Source organism: Pollicipes pollicipes, unplaced genomic scaffold (assembly GCF_011947565.3).
Source record: "Pollicipes pollicipes isolate AB1234 unplaced genomic scaffold, Ppol_2.1 Scaffold_4219;HRSCAF=4965_pilon_pilon_pilon, whole genome shotgun sequence".
Taxonomy (NCBI): domain Eukaryota; kingdom Metazoa; phylum Arthropoda; class Thecostraca; order Pollicipedomorpha; family Pollicipedidae; genus Pollicipes; species Pollicipes pollicipes.
In genome coordinates, this window is record NW_023596448.1 from 30442312 (window position 1) to 30462725 (window position 20414).

General features: G+C 57.7%; 2 protein-coding genes across 2 annotated transcripts; both read left to right on the plus strand.

The window, feature by feature from the left end:
- Positions 1-4034: 4034 nt before the first annotated feature.
- On the plus strand, positions 4035-17890 carry LOC119095740 (uncharacterized). Its single transcript, XM_037218593.1, has 8 exons — positions 4035-4139; positions 4638-4743; positions 6033-6277; positions 7552-7726; positions 9005-9112; positions 10900-11022; positions 13925-14074; positions 16272-17890. The coding sequence occupies exons 2-8, from the start codon at positions 4690-4692 to the stop codon at positions 16536-16538; spliced, it is 1122 nt and encodes a 373-aa protein (XP_037074488.1). The 5' UTR covers positions 4035-4139; positions 4638-4689; the 3' UTR covers positions 16539-17890.
- Positions 17891-18251: 361 nt separating this feature from the next.
- LOC119095163 (cilia- and flagella-associated protein 157) lies at positions 18252-20414 on the plus strand. Its single transcript, XM_037218042.1, has 3 exons — positions 18252-18291; positions 18531-20072; positions 20308-20414. Exons 2-3 carry the CDS (start codon positions 18986-18988, stop codon positions 20412-20414), a joined length of 1194 nt encoding a protein of 397 aa, XP_037073937.1. The 5' UTR covers positions 18252-18291; positions 18531-18985.

Below are 20414 nucleotides of genomic sequence, written 5' to 3' on the forward strand. Positions count from 1 at the left end.
CCCGTCCCTCACGGGCCATAGCGCGCATCAACAATATTTTGGCTTAGCTGCGCCTTTTTTGAAACCGTAAGCAGCTTCCATATGTAATAGGGGAATTCACCTAAAGATTGTTATCGACCATTACGAATAAATTGTGTGCCAGGTGAATATAAAGTAATAGCAACATTAAGCGCAGTGGTCAAAGCACGTTCACTTCCTAACCTAAGAAAAATCATTGTACGCCATTCGTCATGTTTAAGCCAGGATATATCGTAAATAATCACAAAACAGGTAGATTCATGCTCTTGCCTTCGAATTTTTTATCATTACAATGGCGAGCTCCCGAGCGCCGAACACACGCGGCAACCTCGACCCCCATCGTGACTGCCACGCTATTGGTGCGTGATGACGACATTTCTGTTTGTCAGGACCCGGGTTATCTCGATGAGTTCCTGTGGAGGAAACAAGATACGCGGCTGCGGGCAGACTTGCTTCGCGTTGTCCAACGCCAGTATCGCGTGTAGGTAAGTTTAAGAAACAGACAGACCAGAAAGGCGAGAATAGACCAGAACCTAAGCTTAGCTAAGCTAGGCTAACCTGAACAAACTTAACCGAACCTAACCTAACCTAACCTAACCTAACCTGACCTAACCTAACCTAACCTAACCTAACCTAACCTAACCTAACCGAGAATAGACCAGAACCTAACCTAACCTATCTAACCTAACCTAGCCTAGCCTAACCTAACCTAACCTAACCTAACCTAACCTAACCTAACCTAACCTAACCTAACCTAACCTAACCTAACCTATCCTCCCCACCCTATATCCCCTTCAACCCAGCATCCCATTGGCATCCATGTTCCATGCCATATATAGGTGCTGTACAGTGAGCTTTTATTTAGCCATGTTCTCATTTTGCTTTACATTCCCCACCCAATCCCCCTGCAGCCCATCATCCTGCTGGCATCAAGAATCAAATTTCATAGATTCTTGTTACCTTGGCCCCCTACATTTTTATGGTTCTTGATGCTGCTTGATGCACAGTGATGTTGTGACTGCGTGCAGTAATGGCGCCGGTGTCGCGGCTGCTGTGTGTTTGCGGCAGTCAGATGTTCAGTATCATGATTAGTTAAATTCCAAGGTAGGAGTATAGATGACCTGTTTTATGGTTAATTATGATATGTTCTGCCTTAAAAACAATGATTGATGTACAATGCTCTTTTGTAACATGAGGTAGGAAAGTACACCCTGACCTGTAGCTTTGTATGTGAAATATTATCCTGGCTCTGATCTGTGGAATTGTTTCACCATGGTTATGCACTGTGTTTTGTGGTTAATGCCACCATGCAAGTCAAAATAATATTTTTCATTACAGGTGCATTACTGAGGTACAGAGAGGTTTTCATTCCTTATATATATATATATATATATATATATATATATATATATATATATATATAACATTGGATGGTATATTATGTTATGATATGATGAAGAGAATTGATGAAATTCTAATGGGTACAAATGAATTGATTTCTATTGCTGACATTGGCCAAAATGAACCCCTTCTTTGAAACTAGTTTGGTAAAGGTAGCCAACATGTAGCTTTTAAACATTAGAAGGTGAGTACATCATACTCACCATGTAATTGTTATTGGACATGTCATTTTCCTCTGTTAGTTGTAAATTCACCCAGCCCAATCCTTTCTCTCACTGGTGCATTGCTGTGTAAGTAATGCAGTGGCAAGAAAAGAAAAGAAATGCTTTAAATGTACATAAAAAGGCACAGTTATGTTGTATGCAAATGTGTGTGTGGCACAGGTACTAGATTCATCAACAGCAAGGCAGTGTTGTCAGAAAGCTTTCATTGTGCTGTTCAACTCCTCACTACTTATAAAAGTTGGTTGCAGTTTGATCCGTTGTAACTCCTTTCAATTAAACATATTTAGTGTGCCAACATCACAAGACATTGTTGTCCAAATGACTTACCAGGTTGTTTTAAAGCAAACACATTGAGAACATAAGGCTAGTACACATTTGTCCTGAAAGTGGATGTAAGTTTGCTCTCCATGCCAGTAACTAACACAAGTGGCATTACCTTGGCTGCAACATTAGCAGCACCATCTTCATTGAAGCACCAATTTCATACCATGACAAATGCATTTTCAGACCCTGCCTGTGACCTCCGGCAGTGTGTGCCCGCCCCTGTCACTGCCCGCGCCATGGACTCTGTGACACACCATCCGCGCTACGCGGACCTGGTGGCCTTGCTCGACGCCTCGGGCGGGTGGCGTGCGCTGGCCCAGCTACAGGACGACTACGACTACATTGTGACTGAGGATAAGTTGGCGGCGGCCGCGCGCCGGCCCTCGCCAGCTGACCACTTGATCCGCGCGCTGCTGGACCAGCTCGGCGAGCCGCTGTCCCCGGACGAGATGGCCGAGCTGCTGCTGCACGTGGGCCAGCCGGCAGCTGCCGAGCTGCTGCTGCCGCCGCGGCCGCTCGCCGTCCGCCCGCTGGCCGACACCAACGGCGCGCGCGTCTGGGCGCCACTCGGCGGCCGCCTGCTGCTGCGCTGCGAGGCGGACGGCCGGCCGGCGCCGACGTACGCTTGGCAGCGCGACGGCACGCCGCTGCCGGACCAGACGTCCGCCTCGCTCAGCGTGCAGCCGTTCACGGCCGCCGACGCCGGCCTGTACTCGTGCCAGGTGCGCAGTGGCGGCGGCGCGGCGGCAGACGCTGGCGACGTGGCCGTGGAGCCGGCGCAGACGCCGCCGCGCGAGACCGACCGAGCCGCGGACGGCGGTGCCACCGCCGCCGACGGCGCCATCGTGGCGCGCTGCGACCGCGCGCGGACGCTGACACTGACCGTGCACTGGGAGGCGTGGCCGCCGCCGACGCTGCGCTGGGAGCGCGACGGCGCGCTGCTGCCCGGCCAGCAGGACGAGAGTCTCACGCTGGCGCCGGACCCGCAGCTCGCGGACGGACGCTACGTGTGCGTGGCAGCCAACGCCGTCGGAGAGGTGGGCATGCCGGGCAGGGCTGACGTGCGGCGGCGAGGCTGGCGGGCGTCGCTACGCTCCCAGGCAGGCTGGCAACGCCGACACATGTGCTGTCAAGGCGGAGCCTTGGGTGGGAAGAGATGAGAGTTCGAGAATGCGTCCTTTGTCATAACATGTGAGCCTGCAGGAGGGGGGATGGCTGCTCGCCCCAGAGCATGAGCTCTCACATGCTGGTGCAGCCATGGAGGTGGGGATGCTGGTTGCCGGGTCACGTGTCCGCCGAACCATGTGTGCTGGGACGAGCGTTTTGCCACCCGCGCTGTGTGACGGTGGGGCTTTTCAACGACATGCGTGGCGTTGGCACTTATTGTGCGGCCTTCTGTGGTACACCGTCCGCCTGTGTCGCCCCGTGTGTCACGTCCGCCCCCGTCGCTTTGACGCGTTTCTCGTGCTGAGGTGGCGCGTTTTGGTGCGCGCAGGTACGCTCGGAGCCATTTGTGGTGGTGACGGACCAGCGGCCTGTGGTGCTGACGCACCCGCGCGCCGGCCAGTTTTGCCAGGTCATCGGGCGCCAGCTGGTGCTCACCAGCAGCGCCTTCTGTCGGCGGCCGATGCAGGTAACGGTTCGAATGACTGTCGCTGGGCGGTCGGGGCCCATGAGTGCTGAGCTCAGGGCAGTGCTGATTCTGTTGCGTGATGGTTTATGTACGGTTTGTGGTGCATAAGTGAAGGTTTATGGAGCTGAGTTAACAGCGTCTGTGACTTCAATTCAGGTACATGCAGTACTCAATGAAAACCCGTTGTGGGTAGTGCATAATTTCTAGAAAATGAACGGTATTTTACCTCGCCGCATCACACACACGTCACGTTCCCCAGCAGCCGGATGTCGGCGCACGCTGTTCCGATGTCGCGCCGGATGCTGCCGTGACCGTGCTGACCCCGATGGCGTGACGTCCGTCTCCCGGTGCCGTTAGGTGATCTGGCGGCGCACGTGCAACGAGCGGGACCAGGTGGTGTCGCCGGCCGACGTGGTGACGAGGCGGGACGGCCGCGGCGGCGCGCACTCGGAGCTGCGCCTCACGCCGGACGCCGCCGACGCGCGCGCCATCTGTCGCGTCACCTGCGAGTTTGTGCCGGACGAGGACTTCGTCAACAGGTGAGCGGGCGAGTTCGGGCAGGCGGGAGGGGGGCGCAGCAGGCGCAGGGTCGTGTCCGCCTCGGCCGGGGCCTTCGCCGGGTCAGCTGGGGAGGGGATGGGTGGAGGCCGTCGGAGTTGATCGTGAACGTCTCGGTGATGTCTGTGCTTGATAACCTGCTGACGAGGTGCAGTTGGCGGTAGCCGTTAACAATGCCGAGGGATGAACACGACGACCGCTGTCGCCAGCGTTCGTCGTACACGCTCATCCTAGGAGATTGACTGAAGGCGCATGTGTCGCCTCTAAAGAGTACCGTATGACAGAGGCGGCCGGCGCGCCCTGCAGCCCAAATCATCACCATTGTCACGTATTTCTCTTCAGCGATCTCCATGGCTTGGCGCGTGTGTATGCCGGGCTGTCAGAGTCCCTGCTCTCACAGACACGATGTGTGCCCTCCTCCTGGGTGGGGTGGGGCAGGGGGGCGTCAGACGGCTTCATCCGCGTCACTCCGTTGCCAGGAGCCAGACGCAGCCGGCCGTGTTCCGAGTGGTGCATGCCGCCCACTCCAAAATGGCCCTCATCATCGGCAACTCCAACTACCAGAAGTTGGAAGTGCTGAGGAAGGTGGGCGTTGGCACGACCAGGCGTCTCCGTTCTTCAACGTAGAACGGATTGCTAGTGGTTGGAATATGCCTCTTGCTGATCAGGGAGGGCTCCTGCGATGGGCGACGCGCCCTGGCGGGAACGGTTTCTGTGTTGTCGGTCTTTGGTGTTGGCAATCTCATAGAGCTACGAAATGGTATCCCCCGTACTCGGAGCCGTCTGAAGCAAACGGGCTTGGCGTTCATATGTTTTGGTGTGCTTGTACCCGGCTTGGATCGTTCGAAATGACTCCGCAGGTGCGCCTTGTTGTGAGAAGAATGGTCTCACGCAACATCACCACAGGTCAGGGTTCATGTGTTTTGTCAACACCTCGCTCGGACCCCAGTCCAGCTCTTACATCGGACGTCATCCGCCCCCTCCCCCAGTGCGCCCCCTAACTCCGAGTATCTCCTGAGACCTCGAGTGTTCTTGACTCTAAGTCTCCTGCCTAGCCCCAGGCCATCCCTTTGACTTCAAGTCTGCTCTCTCACCCCAGATCTTACTTCTTAGCTGTGATCCCCAATCTAGACCCAAGCATTTCTGAACACAAGTCTCACCGATGATCCCAAGTATCCCACCTGACCCCAAGTCTCCCTATGATCCCAAGTCCCTCATCCGACACCAAGTCTCCCCATGATCCCAAGTATCCCATCGACCCCAAGTCTCCCTATGATCCCAAGTCCCTCATCTGACACCAAGTCTCCCCATGATCCCAATCTCTCATCTGACACCAAGTCTCCCCATGATCCCAAGTATCCCACCTGACACCAAGTCTCCCCATGATCCCAAGTATCCCACCTGACCCCAAGTCTCCCTATGATCCCAAGTCCCTCATCCGCACCAAGTCTCCCCATGATCCCAAGTATCCCATCTGACCCCAAGTCTTCCCATGATCCCAAATCTCTCATCTGACACCAAGTCTCCCCATGATCCCAAGTATCCCACCTGACCCCAAGTCTCCCTATGATCCCAAGTCTCTCATCCGACACCAAGTCTCCCCATGATCCCAAGTCTCTCATCCGACACCAAGTCTCCCTATGATCCCAAGTCCCTCATCCGGCACCAAGTCTCCCCATGATCCCAAGTATCCCATCTGACCCCAAGTCTTCCCATGGTCCCAGGTCTCTCATCTGACGCCAAGTCTTACTTCTAACTCGTAGTTTGCACGCTAACCCCTAATCTCCTGCCTGGCCGTAGGTCTTCCCTCCGACCTTAAGTGCCTTTGCGACCCCAAGTCTTGTCTCTGAGTCGAGGCCACCTTCGGCCCGCAGGTGGACGAGGACGTGCCGTCGTTCCGTGCCAAGATGGAGCGGCTGGGGTTCGGCACCCTGGTGGCCATGAACCTGACCACCAGCGCCGCCTGGGAGACGGCCGAGTACTTCGCGCGGCTGGCGGCGCCCGGCGCCTACCTGGTGGTACTGCTGGCTGGCCACGGCTTCACGCATCAGCGCCAGGACTACCTGATGCCGGTCGACCACCCGCGGCTCGGCGCCCTCGCTGGGCCCGACCTCGCCCAGTAGGTGGCGCGGCGAGCGCGGCGGCGCGGAGCCGGGGGCCGGGCTTCCGATGGGACGTGTTTGTGTTTGTTGTGTTCGATGGGACGTGTTTGTTAGCATGTGGTGCGGCGGGGATGGTGTTGTCGGGTTCGGGGATGACTTTCGCGCTATGTGCTGACGTTTCTGTGCGCACCAGCGGGTACGTTTTGGGCTAGGTGGGGGGACCCCCTGAGATGGGCCTGACCCCAGCGCCGCAGGCTTTGGGCGGCGGGTGTGCCGCCGAGTTGGGGCGGGGGGGGGGGCTGATCAGTCAAAAATGACCCAACCTGCCCCCGAATCTTGGCAACAAGCAGGTTTATTCCCCAGATTTGGCCTACTGGCTTCCTAAAAATTGGGGGCTGTGGCCCGAGTTGAGGGGGCTGGTAAGAGGGACATTGCTGTGAGCTGCACAGAATGCTCTTTCTGGTGGCTATTTCAGCTGAAAATTCCATACAGATGTGGAGCACTTCCTTTAAGTTGCTCTGTTGCAAGTCTTATTTTCATAACTGGGAGGAATGCATAACCCCTTGTATTATCTAGCACAAACCGTAATTTATGTTAGAATCTTGTATAGTTTGTGCAGCAATGGTTGAGGGCCATTTGACGGCCGTCGTATCTGAAAATCGTGTTTACGAGCGCCACATATATCATTCGACTCCATCGACCCATTATGATTGCATTGACCTTCAACACTGCATGACTTACAGTTAAATGTCAGATTTTAATGCCGACTATGGCGTCATGGATGCCTGGGTAGCCATGAAATAGCATGCAGGAATAGTATGTACATCTTCGCGGGCATGCATCTTATAAACTATGTCTTAGGTCTTAAGAGGGCGGTGCTGGGAACTGCACCAATTCATTTTCAAGATGCTTTTTTCGGCTCAGAATCCACGACAGTTCTGGAACACTCCGTTTAAGCATCTCTTGCACTTGTTAATGGATCATGTGACTCGCCAGGGGCAGCGGCAGCACCGATATGACATCACACGCTCCCATCCTTCCCGCGTAGTTTGTTCCCCTAGCTGAGGTTGATTCTGGCAACAGCATAACAGTGCCATGAACAGTCCTCGGGTGCATCCCTTTTCGCTTTCCGCCGTTAAGCGGCAGATGTCTGAATGTCTAGCTCAGCCGGTCGCCAATAGATGTCTCTAGGTGAGACGCCTGACTCCCACTCCATCTCCGCCTGGCGTCCCGCCACTCCCGCCGCCGTCTGGCAGCCACATCACACTTGGCCTTCTCCTATCGCCGGCAGATGTCTGTGCCTGTACACCCTGGAGTGCCGGCTGCAGCGGACGAACCCGGCGATGCTTTTGATGTGCGCCGACACGTGTCGCAGCCCGGGTCCGCCCGAGGTGGTGCTGCCGCCCCGCCGCCGCCAGGAGCGGCTCCAGCCCACCAGGAACGTGATGCGACTGTACTCCACTCAGGTGAGGCCAGCAGCACGTGCAGATGTGCGCCGTTTGCGAGCGTGCGTTGCGTCATGCCCGGTGTCGCGCCAAGCCCCGATCATGTGTGGAGCGTGGTCGCACGTCAGTGTTGCCGGGTCGGCTGGGCGGCTGCCTGGCTGACAAGCTGTGCGCGTGCATGTGGGCGCCTGTGCTTTCGTCGCTCGGTACTTTCGTGTCAAATGTCCAGAGCATGGGTCTGGGAATGTGTGTCCCTCATATCTGACATATAGAGAAGTATCGGGGAACAGCTATTCGATTGCTGGTACGTTCCTGTGCGTGCGTGTGTGGCCGTGTGCTCGCGTATTCATTCGCCTGTTTGTTGGTTTGTTTGCCGTTCCTGTGCAAACGAGAACATCGAGCTGTTAATAGCGTGATGGGTGGGTTTTGGTATCCACGGTGCTCATGTCTTGTTAGCTCGTTTACACACAAACGCTGTCTGTGGGCCACACAAACGCGATCTGTGGCACAAAAGCCGTCTGTGGGCGACACAAACGCCATCTGTGGACGACACAAACATCGTATGTGGGCGACGCAAACGCTGTCTATGGGCGACACAAACGTCATCTGTGGGTGACACAAACGCTGTCTGCGGACGACACAAACATCATCTGTGGACGACGCAAACGCTGTCTATGGGCGACACAAACGTCATCTGTGGGTGACACAAACGCTGTCTGCGGACGACACAAACATCATCTGTGGACGACGCAAACGCTGTCTATGGGCGACACAAACGTCATCTGTGGGTGACACAAACGCTGTCTGGACGACACAAACATCTGTGGGCGACGCAAACGCTGTCTATGGGCGACACAAACGTCATCTGTGGGTGACACAAACGCTGTCTATGGGCGACACAAACGTCATCTGTGGGTGACACAAACGCTGTCTATGGGCGACACAAACGTCATCTGTGGGTGACACAAACGCTGTCTATGGGCGACACAAACGTCATCTGTGGGTGACACAAACGCTGTCTATGGGCGACACAAACGTCATCTGTGGGTGACACAAACGCTGTCTATGGGCGACACAAACGTCATCTGTGGGTGACACAAACGCTGTCTATGGGCGACACAAACGTCATCTGTGGGTGACACAAACGCTGTCTGCGGACGACAAACGCCGTCGCGTGGGCGGCAGAAACACCGTCTAGGGGCTACACAAACGGACGGCCTCGTCACCGCGGCCTTCCGTTGCGTGCCGTGACCGTCTTCGGCCACCACGGGACATCGACCGGCTCCTGACTGACCTCAGGTTGGCCACGAGGCGCTGGACGACGGCTGCTTCATGTCCCACCTGCTGAACAACATCGGCGAGGATATCACGATCCAGGAGCTGGGTATGCGAACGCTGCGGATCCAGGTAGTGTACGGATACCGTGCGGTTCGCGACCGATGGTAGCATTGGTTGCTATCGGTATGGTTTGGTTGTGTCGATCACCTTACAAAGCAAACCTCGGTTGGTTGTATTTGATACGAGCGAAGCGGTGATCGCAGCGGGTTGCATGCGAACAGCGGGACAACCTTCGACCCGTGTGACCCTGCCCGGCTCGTATGCTTTCTGAAGGCCAACCAATGCGACTATCAGTGGCCCTGCCCGGCTCGTATGCCTTCTAAAGGTCAGCCTGTGCGACTGCCAGTGACCCTGCCCGGCTCGTATGCTTTCTAAAGGCCAGCCAACGCGACTACCAGTGGCCCTGCCCGGCTCGTATGCTTTCTGAAGGCCAACCAATGCGACTATCAGTGGCCCTGCCCGGCTCGTATGCTTTCTAAAGGCCAGCCTATGCGACTACCAGTGGCCCTGCCCGGCTCGTATGCTTTCTAAAGGCCAGCCTCTGCGACTACCAGTCATCGTCTCATGCATATTTTGGCAGAGCAGAGTGCAAGTCTCTGATACTTCGGCGCTGGAAGTTTTTAGTTATCCACATGTGACCCGTCTGAACAGAAGGGCGTTTCCTCAGCGCTGCAATTCGAGCAGTGTTCTGCATTCCTCTCCATTCAGTCCATTGTATGGGAAAAGGCACAATTTGCCCATTGTGAAGAGGCTGTGTAGCACCCGTCCGAACCTGGTGGAGACCCCGCCGGCCCAGCATACCATACCAGCATACCAGCAACATAAGATACCATACGGTGCACCAGCAACAAGAGGCCAGCGCAGACGGATGGCACGCTAAACGGACAGTGATGCGAGCAGAAGTTTGGGCCGACATGGCCAGCCAATCACGCATGAGAACACGCAAACCGTAGGTTTCTCCGTACCGGGGCGTCTTTCTGGGACTGATCTCAGGCCCCGACAGCCGGAGCTGGGGAGCGGAATGTACGGTGGAGGCGAGCGCGCGAGCTGCAAATCACGGACAAAACTCGCGGCCAGCCCAGCCATGGAGATGCCGGCACTCGGCTGGAGAATGGCCGCTGCCACCTGAAATGGTCCGAGCGTGTGACGCTGTGCCGTACGTCAAGAGAAGTTAAGCCGCGATGACTGCGCGTGCAATAAGTCGTGCTCATTCTGCCCAACTATGAATATTCTGCCCAATATTCACCCGAGATATTTCCGGTTTTACCACTGCCTTGGTCGCAGTTGCCGACGTTGTTTATTAGTGAACGTCAGACGATTTGGTCGATCGAGTCCATGTCTATATAAACGGTGAATTGAATGTGTCATGCCTGAGCAGACTCTAAGCCAACCGGTCTTCAGACAATGTGGTTTGTGAAATTAAGTAGTGAACTCGGGGTCAGTGGGCCTCTACCAGTTCAACAGTGAAGAAAGGCAGACTTTCCCACACACTGACATGGGCGTTTTTTTTTTAAGTTATTTACTGCGTTGACTTTGGCTTCAGCCCTGTGAACCAACTTGGTTGCCATGGTGACCACCGTGGCACCTCGTCTCACTGTGCCTGTCCCGTGACCTTGAGCCCGCTCCTTTGACCTTGAGCCCACCCCGTGACCTTGAGAGCGCTCCCGTTAGGTCGACCCAGCACCCGTGACATTGGCCCAGCTCTCGTGACCTTCACCCATCTCTCGTGACTTCGACCCAGCCCCGTAATCTTGGTCCAGCTCTCGTGACCGTGGTCCAGCTCCCGCGACATTGACCCAGCTCTCGTGACCTTGACTCGGCGGCCGTGTTCACCCCTCGCTCCGGGCGGCCGGCAGGGGGTGCAGTTCCCGATCGCCGAGATCTCGGTGGCTGCTGAGTACAGTCTGCGCGACTGCGCCGACCACCGCACCACGCTGGACGTGGTGCTCACGCGCCGCCGCGAGAACATCTGCGACCCGGTGCGTGCCGCGCGCCAGCGGCGGGCAGCGAATCACCTGGTGACGCTGGCCGCAGAGCGCGCTGCGCGCTAGAGCTGGGCTTTGCGAACGGTCGGGCTTCGGGCGCCAGTGGTGGCTGGGACGTCGGGGGAGACGGGGTAGGTTCTGTGGTGGCTGGGACGTTAGGGGAGACGGGGTGGGTTCCGTGATGGCCGAGTCGTCGGGGGAGACGGGGTGGGTTCTGTGGTGGCTGGGACGTTAGGGGAGACGGGGTGGGTTCCGTGATGGCCGAGTCGTCGGGGGAGACGGGGTGGGTTCTGTGGTGGCTGGGACGTTAGGGGAGACGGGGTGGGTTCCGTGATGGCCGAGTCGTCGGGGGAGACGGGGTGGGTTCTGTGGTGGCTGGGACGTTAGGGGAGACGGGGTGGGTTCCGTGATGGCCGAGTCGTCGGGGGAGACGGGGTAGGTTCTGTGGTGCTGGGACGTTAGGGGAGACGGGGTATGTTCCGTGATGGCCGAGTCGGTCGGGGGAGACGGGGTGGGTTCTGTGGTGGCTGGGACGTTAGGGGAGACGGGGGTGGTTTCTGTGGTGGCTGGGACTTAGGGGAGACGGGGTATGTTCCGTGGCGGCTGGGACGTCTGGGGAGACTGGGGTAAGTTCCGTGGTGGCTGGGACGTCGGGGGAGACGGGGTGGGTTCCCTGGTGGCTGGGACGTCGGGGGAGGCGGGGTAGGTTCCCTGGTGGCTGGGACGTCTGGGAGGCGGGGTAGTTCCCTGGTGGCTGGGACGTCTGGGGAGACGGGGTAGGTTCCCTGGTGGCTGGACGTCTGGGGAGGCGGGGTGGGTTCCCTGGTGGCTGGGACGTCGGGGGAGACGGGGTGGTTCCGTGGGTGGCTGGGACGTTAGGGGAGACGGGGTGGGTTCCGTGGGTGGCTGGGACGTCTGGGGAGGCGGGGTGGGTTCCGTGGTGGCTGGGACGTCTGGGGAGACGGGGTAGGTTCCCTGGTGGCTGGGACGTCTGGGGAGGCGGGGTAGGTTCCGTGGTGGCTGGGACGTCTGGGGAGACGGGGTAGGTTCCGTGGTGGCTGGGACGTCTGGGGAGACGGGGTAGGTTCCCTGGTGGCTGGGACGTCTGGGGAGGCGGGGTGGGTTCCCTGGTGGCTGGGACGTGGGGGGAGACGGGGTAGGTTCCGTGGCGGCTGGGACGTCTGGGGAGGCGGGGTGGGTTCCCTGGTGGCTGGGACGTCGGGGGAGACGGGGTAGGTTCCCTGGTGGCTGGGACGTCTGGGGAGGCGGGGTGGGTTCCGTGGTGGCTGGGACGTCGGGGGAGACGGGGTAGGTTCCCTGGTGGCTGGGACGTCGGGGGAGACGGGGTATGTTCCGTGGCGGCTGGGACGTCGGGGGAGACGGGGTAGGTTCCGTGGTGGCTGGAACGTCGGGGGAGACGGGGTAGGTTCCGGACGGTGTGCCTGTCTTGTGCGATTTAAACGGGTGTTTGTCGCAGTCGTACTCTATGGAACAGGCTACAGACCGATTTCTCGAACCGTGTCCATGGGGAGGGCTGTTCGATGACATGCTTCTCATTTATGTTGTTTGGGCTGCGACAGTGGGGGGGGGGGGGGGGGGCTAACGCTCCCTGTGATATCCAGCCCTCTGATGAGGGCTGAATAGCCGGGCCAGACACAGCTGCTCAAGTATTGACAGATGGTCTGATGATGTTCTTGTTTTTTTATCACCGGACAGCCCACTTGGGAGGGAATGCAAAAAATGATCACCTTTAGATTTTGATGCTTAGGCCCTGCCACAAATGACCTTAGGCCACAAATGACTGCTTGTGTGGACACTTCCTACGCTTGAAAAGCACAAGCTCAAGCAAAAAGCAAAAGCAAAAGTTCACCAGACAGTAAATATCAGTAATTACAATGGTTCACGACAATCATTACAGGAAAAAGGCTAGTAGGATGCACCCTTAAGAGCATTTAAGTCAAATTGTTAAAAAACCATGTCGAGTCTCATGAGCAACCCATGCTGAACACATCCCTCATTCTGATGCCGGAATGCAAAGAACAACGTGAGAGAAGGGTCCGGATGGCGAGGTGTCCCAAATTAAGCACTCCCAGGAGGCCGCCGGCCGCCGAGCGGTTGACCGGCGGCTCTGCTGTGTCCGTGTCCCACTGTCTGTTGTGTCTGCGGCTCTGCTGTGTCCGTGTCCCACCGTCTGTTGCGTCGCGTCGCGTTGCAGCTGTCTGCCTTCCCAGCAGCGGCGGTGGCGACGAATGCGTCGGAGCTCTTGTGCCGGGGTGACAAGGAGTTCAGTGTCATGCACGCCCTCTCTCTCTCTCTCTCTCTCTCTCTCTCTCTCTCTCTCTCTCTCTCTCTCTCTCTCTCTCTCTCTCTCTCTCTCTCTCTCTCTCTCTCTCTCTCTCTCTCTCTCTCTCTCTCTCTCTCTCTGTCTCTGTCTCTTGTCTCTGTCTCTGTCTCTGTCTCTGTCTCTGTCTCTGTCTCTGTCTCTGTCTCTGTCTCTGTCTCTGTCTCTGTCTCTGTCTCTGTCTCTGTCTCTGTCTCTGTCTCTGTCTCTGTCTCTGTCTCTGTCTCTGTCTCTGTCTCTGTCTCTGTCTCTGTCTCTGTCTCTGTCTCTGTCTCTGTCTCTGTCTCTGTCTCTGTCTCTGTCTCTGTCTCTGTCTCTGTCTCTGTCTCTGTCTCTGTCTCTGTCTCTGTCTCTGTCTCTGTCTCTGTCTCTCCATGCGCCTCCACACCCCGCCTTCGCCCCGAACCCCGCTGCCGTGTGGACACCGCCTCCGTCCCGAGCCCCGCTGCCGTGTGGACACCGCCTCCGTCCCGAGCCCCGCTGCCGTGTGGACACCGCCTCCGCCCCGAGCCCCGCTGCCGTGTGCTGACCGCCGCCGCCCGGTGCGCGCCGCAGTCGCTGGGGCTCGAGCTGGGGCTGCAGGAGAGCTGGAGCACGTACATCTGGCACGGGCGGCACGAGCTGCTACTGACGCTGGAGCTGACGGGGCCGGCCCGACACATCTGCGTCTGGAACGTGCTGCCGGTGGACTGCAGCGATGGTCAGGTGGGTCCGGGCGGAAGAGGCGCTCGCCGGCCGAGGCGGTGCCGACCCAATAGGAGCCGGCAGTGTCGCGGCCCTGACCGCGGCGCGACACTGCCCACTGTCGACACCCGTCGACAACGCGACGCGTGTTGGCGACGGGTGGGGGATGTTTGAACCCCGCTCAGCTGGCGGGATGGCGTGCCGGAAGGAGGGGTGGGGAACTCACCTTGAAATGGATTCTAGAGCGCGGGCGTGAATTATTATGGTACATTTGCAATTTAGTGCCGCGCGTGTCATGTGTGTTGCCCTGCTACTTGTAGGGTGCAGAAATTACGGGAACTGCATGAAGTATCCGTTTTGTTGCGGTGAAACTTGACAAACGTGTTCGTTGTATTCACTGACGTACCTGAACGTCACAGTTATGCACTGGTGCCGCCTTCAGAGCGCCCCTACCACTAGGCTATCCAGCAAAGTCGGCGAGACAAGCCAAGTTCCCTTTAATGTCTCCTCGCAAGTTCCACCTTGTCTTACGAGAGAGATATGGATCGTGGAGGTTAGCCGTGAGGCAGTATGGAATGCTTATATATATGTATATAGATATAGATATAGATATAGATATAGATATAGATATAGATATAGATATAGATATAGATATATATATATATATATATATATATAGATAGATAGATAGATAGATAGATAGATAGATAGATAGATAGATAGATAGATAGATAGATAGATATATATATATATATATATATATATATATATATATATATATTTGCACGGGATTTGTATGTCTCCTGAAAGATAAGTGAAGCCCCCGGCTGGCCAGTACTGACGCGATCCTCCTCTGAAGCTCCACCGGCGAAGTACTGCTAAGTTGCGCAGCTATTTGGGGCGGCGTATCGGAACCGGCCCGATGTTCTGACAGCGTGGGGGGCGGGGGGCTGGGCGTCCCCGAGATGAGCGCATATGCCCGATGCCGTACCCTTCGGACGGCTGTCACTTCCGAGGCGTTGGCTGTGGGCACAACGTCATGTGGGCGACGTGGCCCAAATGCCGGCGGAAGCGGCTGGATCGCCCCGCCTCCACGCCTGTCGCCAGCCTCGTTTTCTGCACGCCTTCCGTTGTTCCTATGGGGGTTTTGGGTGCAGCGCTCGGTTTTTTCGGCGGAGAGTTAGGGTGCTTGGAGGTTTTGGATTTCGCTTAAATATTTTATTAAAAACGTTGTTCTCACAAGTATAGTGTAGCTATTTGTCGAGAGATGGTTTTTGGATTTCGCTTAAATATCTTACAAAAACGTTGTTCTCACAAGTATAGTGTAGCTATTTTGCGAAAGATGCGCTGGCATTAGACGCGGGTTGCCAGCGGGTGTCACGGTGAGCGTTAGGATGAATTGCGCCGTTCGGCCACTAACAAATTCAAATTTTCTTCGGGACTTCCAGCATTGTTTGTTACCCACCGACGAATGCCATCAGGCTCATCTTGCCAAAAGCTTGGACACCGCACATTGTCAGGATATCACACTGCTGACAACGGCAGCTCCGTACTGACGGCAGCTCCGTACAGACAACGGCAGCTCCGTACAGACAACGGCAGCTCCGTACAGACAACGGCAGCTCCGTACAGACAACGGCAGCTCCGTACAGACAACGGCAGCTCCATACAGACAACGGAAGCTCCGTACAGACAACGGCAGCCCCATACAGACAACGGCAGCTCCGTACAGACAACGGCAGCTCCGCACAGACAACGGCAGCTCCGTACGGACAACGGCAGCTCCATACAGACAACGGCAGCTCCGTGACAACGGCAGCCCCATACAGACAACGGCAGCCCCATACTGACGGCAGCCCCATACAGACAACGGCAGCTCCGTACAGACAACGGCAGCTCCGTACAGACAACGGCAGCCCCATACGGACAACGACAGCCCCATACGGACAACGGCAGCCCCATACAGACAACGGCAGCCCCATACGGACAACGGCAGCCCCATACAGACAACGGCAGTCCCATACAGACAACGGCAGCCCCATTCAGACAACGGCAGCCCCATACAGAATATAGACAACGACAGCTCCATGCTGACGGCAGCCCCATGCATACAACTGCAGCTCCATACGGGCAGCTCCATACAGAATGTAGACAACGGCAGTTCCATACAGACAGCCCATAACGGCAGCTCCCCGTTGACACCTCGGCTCCTCCGCAGGCTCGTCTGCTGTCGCCGCAGCTCGCCTTCCGAAGGGAGAGCGGCGACCAGACGTCGCTGCGCAGCTCGTGGCGGCTGACCGGCCTGACGCCGGTGCCCGGCTGGGTCACTGTCAACGCCCTGGTGGTGCTGGCTCGCGGCGAACAGAGGACCGGCTACGTGCTGCGCGAGCGGCGCCTGCTGCTCGGCCCGCTGGGTCTCGAGGAGGCGCCCGAGCAGCGGCCGACCAGCCCAGAATGCAAACTCTCAAACGTGGAGCCGCGCTGACCTTCGACGGCGGTGTCCGGGGGTGGGGAGGGAGTGCGAGGAGACGACGGAAGGGAAGAGGAGGGGATGGGCGATCAGGGATTGGCGAGGCGGTGAGAAGTTTGAGCGAGAAGGCCGCAGGGCTTGTGAGCCGGCTGTGTTGCACGCGACGTTCGTGTACTTTATGATGGAACCCGCTGAAGTTCCAAAACTTGAACGTCCGTCCAGTTGTGTAGCCCGATGTTTTGGGCTCGGCGCGCGCCGTCTGACACAGCCTTGGCTGAAGCTGAAGTTGCTGAAGCTGAGGTCACTATGCGCTGCCGAGCGCGTTAGCATGTTGCTGAGCCGCTGCCGCGGCGTGGGCTGCGCGTGAGTCCGGCGCCGCACCCTCTTGAGCGCGGCCAGCGGCGGTGAGCAGGCCACGCGGCGCAAGTGAGCAGCGTGCCACCTCACCCGTCTTCCTCAGCGCGCAAGTACCGGGGTTGGCGTCGAAGCGCGCCGCTGGGCGCCGCTCGATGGGCGCAGGCCGGCAGGGGACCCCATGAGGAGGCGCGGGGTGGTGGAGCTCCCGGACTGCGCGGCGGTGGCAGGCAATGGGGGTGTTGCGGTGCGATGGTGCGAGACGGTCGATGATGCTGAGGAAGGCGCGAGAGCGGTCGGTCGCTCTGGACCCTTTTGTACGCTGTGTGGCGGTCTCTTCAAGCCTGGTTATGACGGTGCGGTTGAAATGGAGCGGCGCGCCAGCCAGTAGCTACGCGTCATTCGAATGACGCTTCGTCGAGGTGTTTAGCTGATCTTTGGAGGTGGCGACGCTTGCTGGTGGTTATTCAGTCAGTTTAGCCGTCGCACTGAGGTGGTACAGATTGAATGCTATCGTTGTCATTTGATGATGACGTGTGTCTTCACGTGCTCCTCGTGTGTTCCCTATGGAACTGCCATAGTCGAGCGTCAAACGCTGTACCTGGCTACGGGTTATGGCCGAGACGGTCAAAGGAATAGTGCGATGCTGTTCGATTGCGGAGTTGATGCAGGATCGTGCAGGCCTGGGCAACCGCTGCATTGAGGTAAACTGATAAATACGGGTGGTAACAGAAGCAAAGGTACTTACACCCTTTGATATGTAGTTAATCGAAGTTGAACGGCGCATGCCTTGAGTCATAGAGCGATTGCGATTTTACGGACATATATGTTTGTGATAAGCATGTACCCCTTCCGCCGAAATTGCGCGTCCTCCTGACTTATTTGGGGGCTGTGAGTGTGCATTGTTCGTGCATGATATCCGTTATTCGTTTAAATGTGCTTTTTCGAGCTTTTTGAAGTTGCTGATGCGTTGTAATACATGAGTAAGGCGGCCTTTTGGCGTTTTCGGTCATACACGCGTAGTCTTGGGTGCTTACTTTGTTTATCCCACCACCATTTCGCTTGACGCCGATCCCTTTCATGAGTTTAATATTGCTTCCCCTCCCCCCCCCCCCCCCCCCCCCCCCCCCCCCCCCCCCCCACGGCGCCGTTGTCTATTTCAGTTGCGAGTCAGTTGGTTAGGCAAAAGCACACATTTTCAATTGCACCGGCGGTGAAAGTTAAATAAAAAAGTCTCGCCTCACCATACCACGGCAGGATTCTGCCCCTTCCTGGCCGCTTTTCTTTCTGACGGAAGACGAAGGCGCCACGTCGGCACGGTTCATACGTCGAAGTACGAGAAAACGTGCCCTTCGCGCCAGTCTTTTTTCTATAATCAAATCAACTGTTCCACGTCTTGAAGGTCTATCCAATAGTACGTTATGGTCAAAGTTTATCTTGTGTAACAGCTCATTTCTGTGCAAACTTTGTATCCTTGGCAGGTTCCTTCACACGCCATCGCGGCTATTTCTTGGCGAGCGTCACTTTACTTCCCTAGGTGTGATATCGAGTCATGCAACCGGCTTTGGAATTTGTTACCAGCACTGGATAATTTGGCATCATGCTCCGATATTGAATTTAATTAATCGACCACGAGTTGACACAGTGGACCAGATCTTTCATCCTCAGATGGTCAGACATTCGGCGGGTTCTTAGACGGGGCGGCGTTCGCCACTTCCCGGAAGTTGCCGCCTGGCAGCCGGTGCCGACTCACGCCACTTCAGGGGCTCAGCGCGTTGGCTGTGGCGGCCGCCGTCCAATTGGCAGTCACGGCTCAGCAGCTGCTGCTCGCATCGATACCACCAACCAAGCGTGCTTACGCCGCCCTAGACGCCTCACGCGCGCTTCGGGAGGCGTTGTCATGGAAACGATGGATTAGCCAGCCTTTTGGAGTGTGCCGTGCATAGTGTCGGCCCACAGTCGGTCGGTCGGTGGCCGTGGCAGGCACGGGGGGCGCTGAGGGACTGGGCACAAGCTGTGCGATGTGATTGGAGTCGGGGCAGCGCCGCGCTCAAACGGAGGCAACCATTTGTTCAGGCGCACATTGGTGTCACACCAAGTAATCAACAATGGGGAAGAAGAGAGGAAGGGGAAAGAAAGGCAAGAAGGGGAAGAAGAAGGAGAAGAAGGTCAAGGACATGACCGAGGTCACGAAGGAGCTGTTCGAGATCACCGTCAAGGACCTGACGGAGAAGCTGGAGCACTGCCGCACCAAGTGCACCAAATTGCAGGAATCGAACGACGACCTGACTGGCCGCAACACGCAGCTGACGGCTGACCTGGGCGACGTCATCAGCTTCTTGAAGCTGCAACTGGAGCAGAAGCGGGACGAGCTGGCAGAGCTCACCGAGAGGCTGGAGGGCCTGGACGCCCAGCGGACGCGCGAGCAGCAGGAGTGCCGCGAGACCTCAGAAAAGCTGCAGAGCGACATGAAGAAAATGCAGGCGGAGCTCACGTCCGATGTGCAGATGCTGACCAGCAAGTTAAACTCGCTGGAGGAATTCCGGCGCATGCGCGAGAGGCTGTTCGAGGAGCGGAATGAACTGGAGCACCAGCTGGAGCAGCAGAAGGAGGAGGCGGAGGAGATGGTGTACCAGGCCGACAAGCAGCGCATCATCGACAGTGACCAGCTGAAGCGTGACTCAGTGCGCAACATCACCGCCGTGGCGCAGGCGTTCCAGCAGGCGACGCGACGCCGCATCAACCAGACCACGCACCGCACCATTCGCGAAAACATCTGCCTCACCTCGCAGATGGTACTGGTGGCCGAGAAGGCGCGCCATCTGGACGAACGCAACGCGCGCCTCCTCGAGCGCAGTGCCGAGAACGACCGCGTGCTGGGCGCGCTCGAGTGGACGGAGCGCTCGCTGGTCAGTGCCACGCGCAAGCACGAGGCCGAGCTGGCCGCGCTCGAGGAGCGCAACAGTGCGCTGGCCGAGATCGCGCGCGAGCGCGGCCAGCAGACGGAACGCGACAGCGACATGGCGTGCCGCCTGCGCCGCCTGGAGACGCGGCTCGCCGAGCAGCAGCGCCTGCTGGAGGCGGCCGCCGCCGAGCAACACGAGCAGGCGCTGCTCGCCGCGCGCCTCGACGGCGAGCTGCACGAACAGACGGAGGCGCGCGAGCGCCTGGAGGCGGTCGTGGCGCACGCCGGCGGCGTGGTGCGCCAGGCGCTGGCGCTGCCGCCAAGCGCTACCGGCGGCGCGGCGCGCGCCGGCCTGCTGCAGCAGCTGCTGGCCGTACTGGCGGCGGCGGCCCTGCGTGACCAGAGCCACCGGCTGCGGCCGCTGGCGCCGCCGCCGCTCGACCAGGTGGAGGGACGGCTGAAGCCCGGCGCGCTCGGCCTGACACCTGGCGGCGACGGCGCGCTGCGGCTCCGCACCGCCGACAGTCTGCTGCGGGAGCTCGAAGACGTGGCGGAGCAGCGACGGCCCGAGCAACGCCCGGCCGAACCTTAGTCGGGAGCTGCTGGCCCAGCAGCGGCCGGCCGGGCTCTAG

What these genes read in the sequence shown, in the direction of transcription:
- LOC119095740 (XM_037218593.1), top strand. Translation starts at nt 4,690, where the DNA reads ATGGCCCTCATCATCGGCAACTCCAACTACCAGAAGTTGGAAGTGCTG. An exon ending in AGTTGGAAGTGCTGAGGAAG is followed by an intron (nt 4,744 to 6,032) that starts GTGGGCGTTGGC and finishes TTCGGCCCGCAG; the next exon opens with GTGGACGAGGACGTGCCGTC. An exon ending in TGGACTGCAGCGATGGTCAG is followed by an intron (nt 14,075 to 16,271) that starts GTGGGTCCGGGC and finishes GCTCCTCCGCAG; the next exon opens with GCTCGTCTGCTGTCGCCGCA.
- LOC119095163 (XM_037218042.1), top strand. Translation starts at nt 18,986, where the DNA reads ATGGGGAAGAAGAGAGGAAGGGGAAAGAAAGGCAAGAAGGGGAAGAAG. An exon ending in GGTCGTGGCGCACGCCGGCG is followed by an intron (nt 20,073 to 20,307) that starts GCGTGGTGCGCC and finishes CACCGCCGACAG; the next exon opens with TCTGCTGCGGGAGCTCGAAG.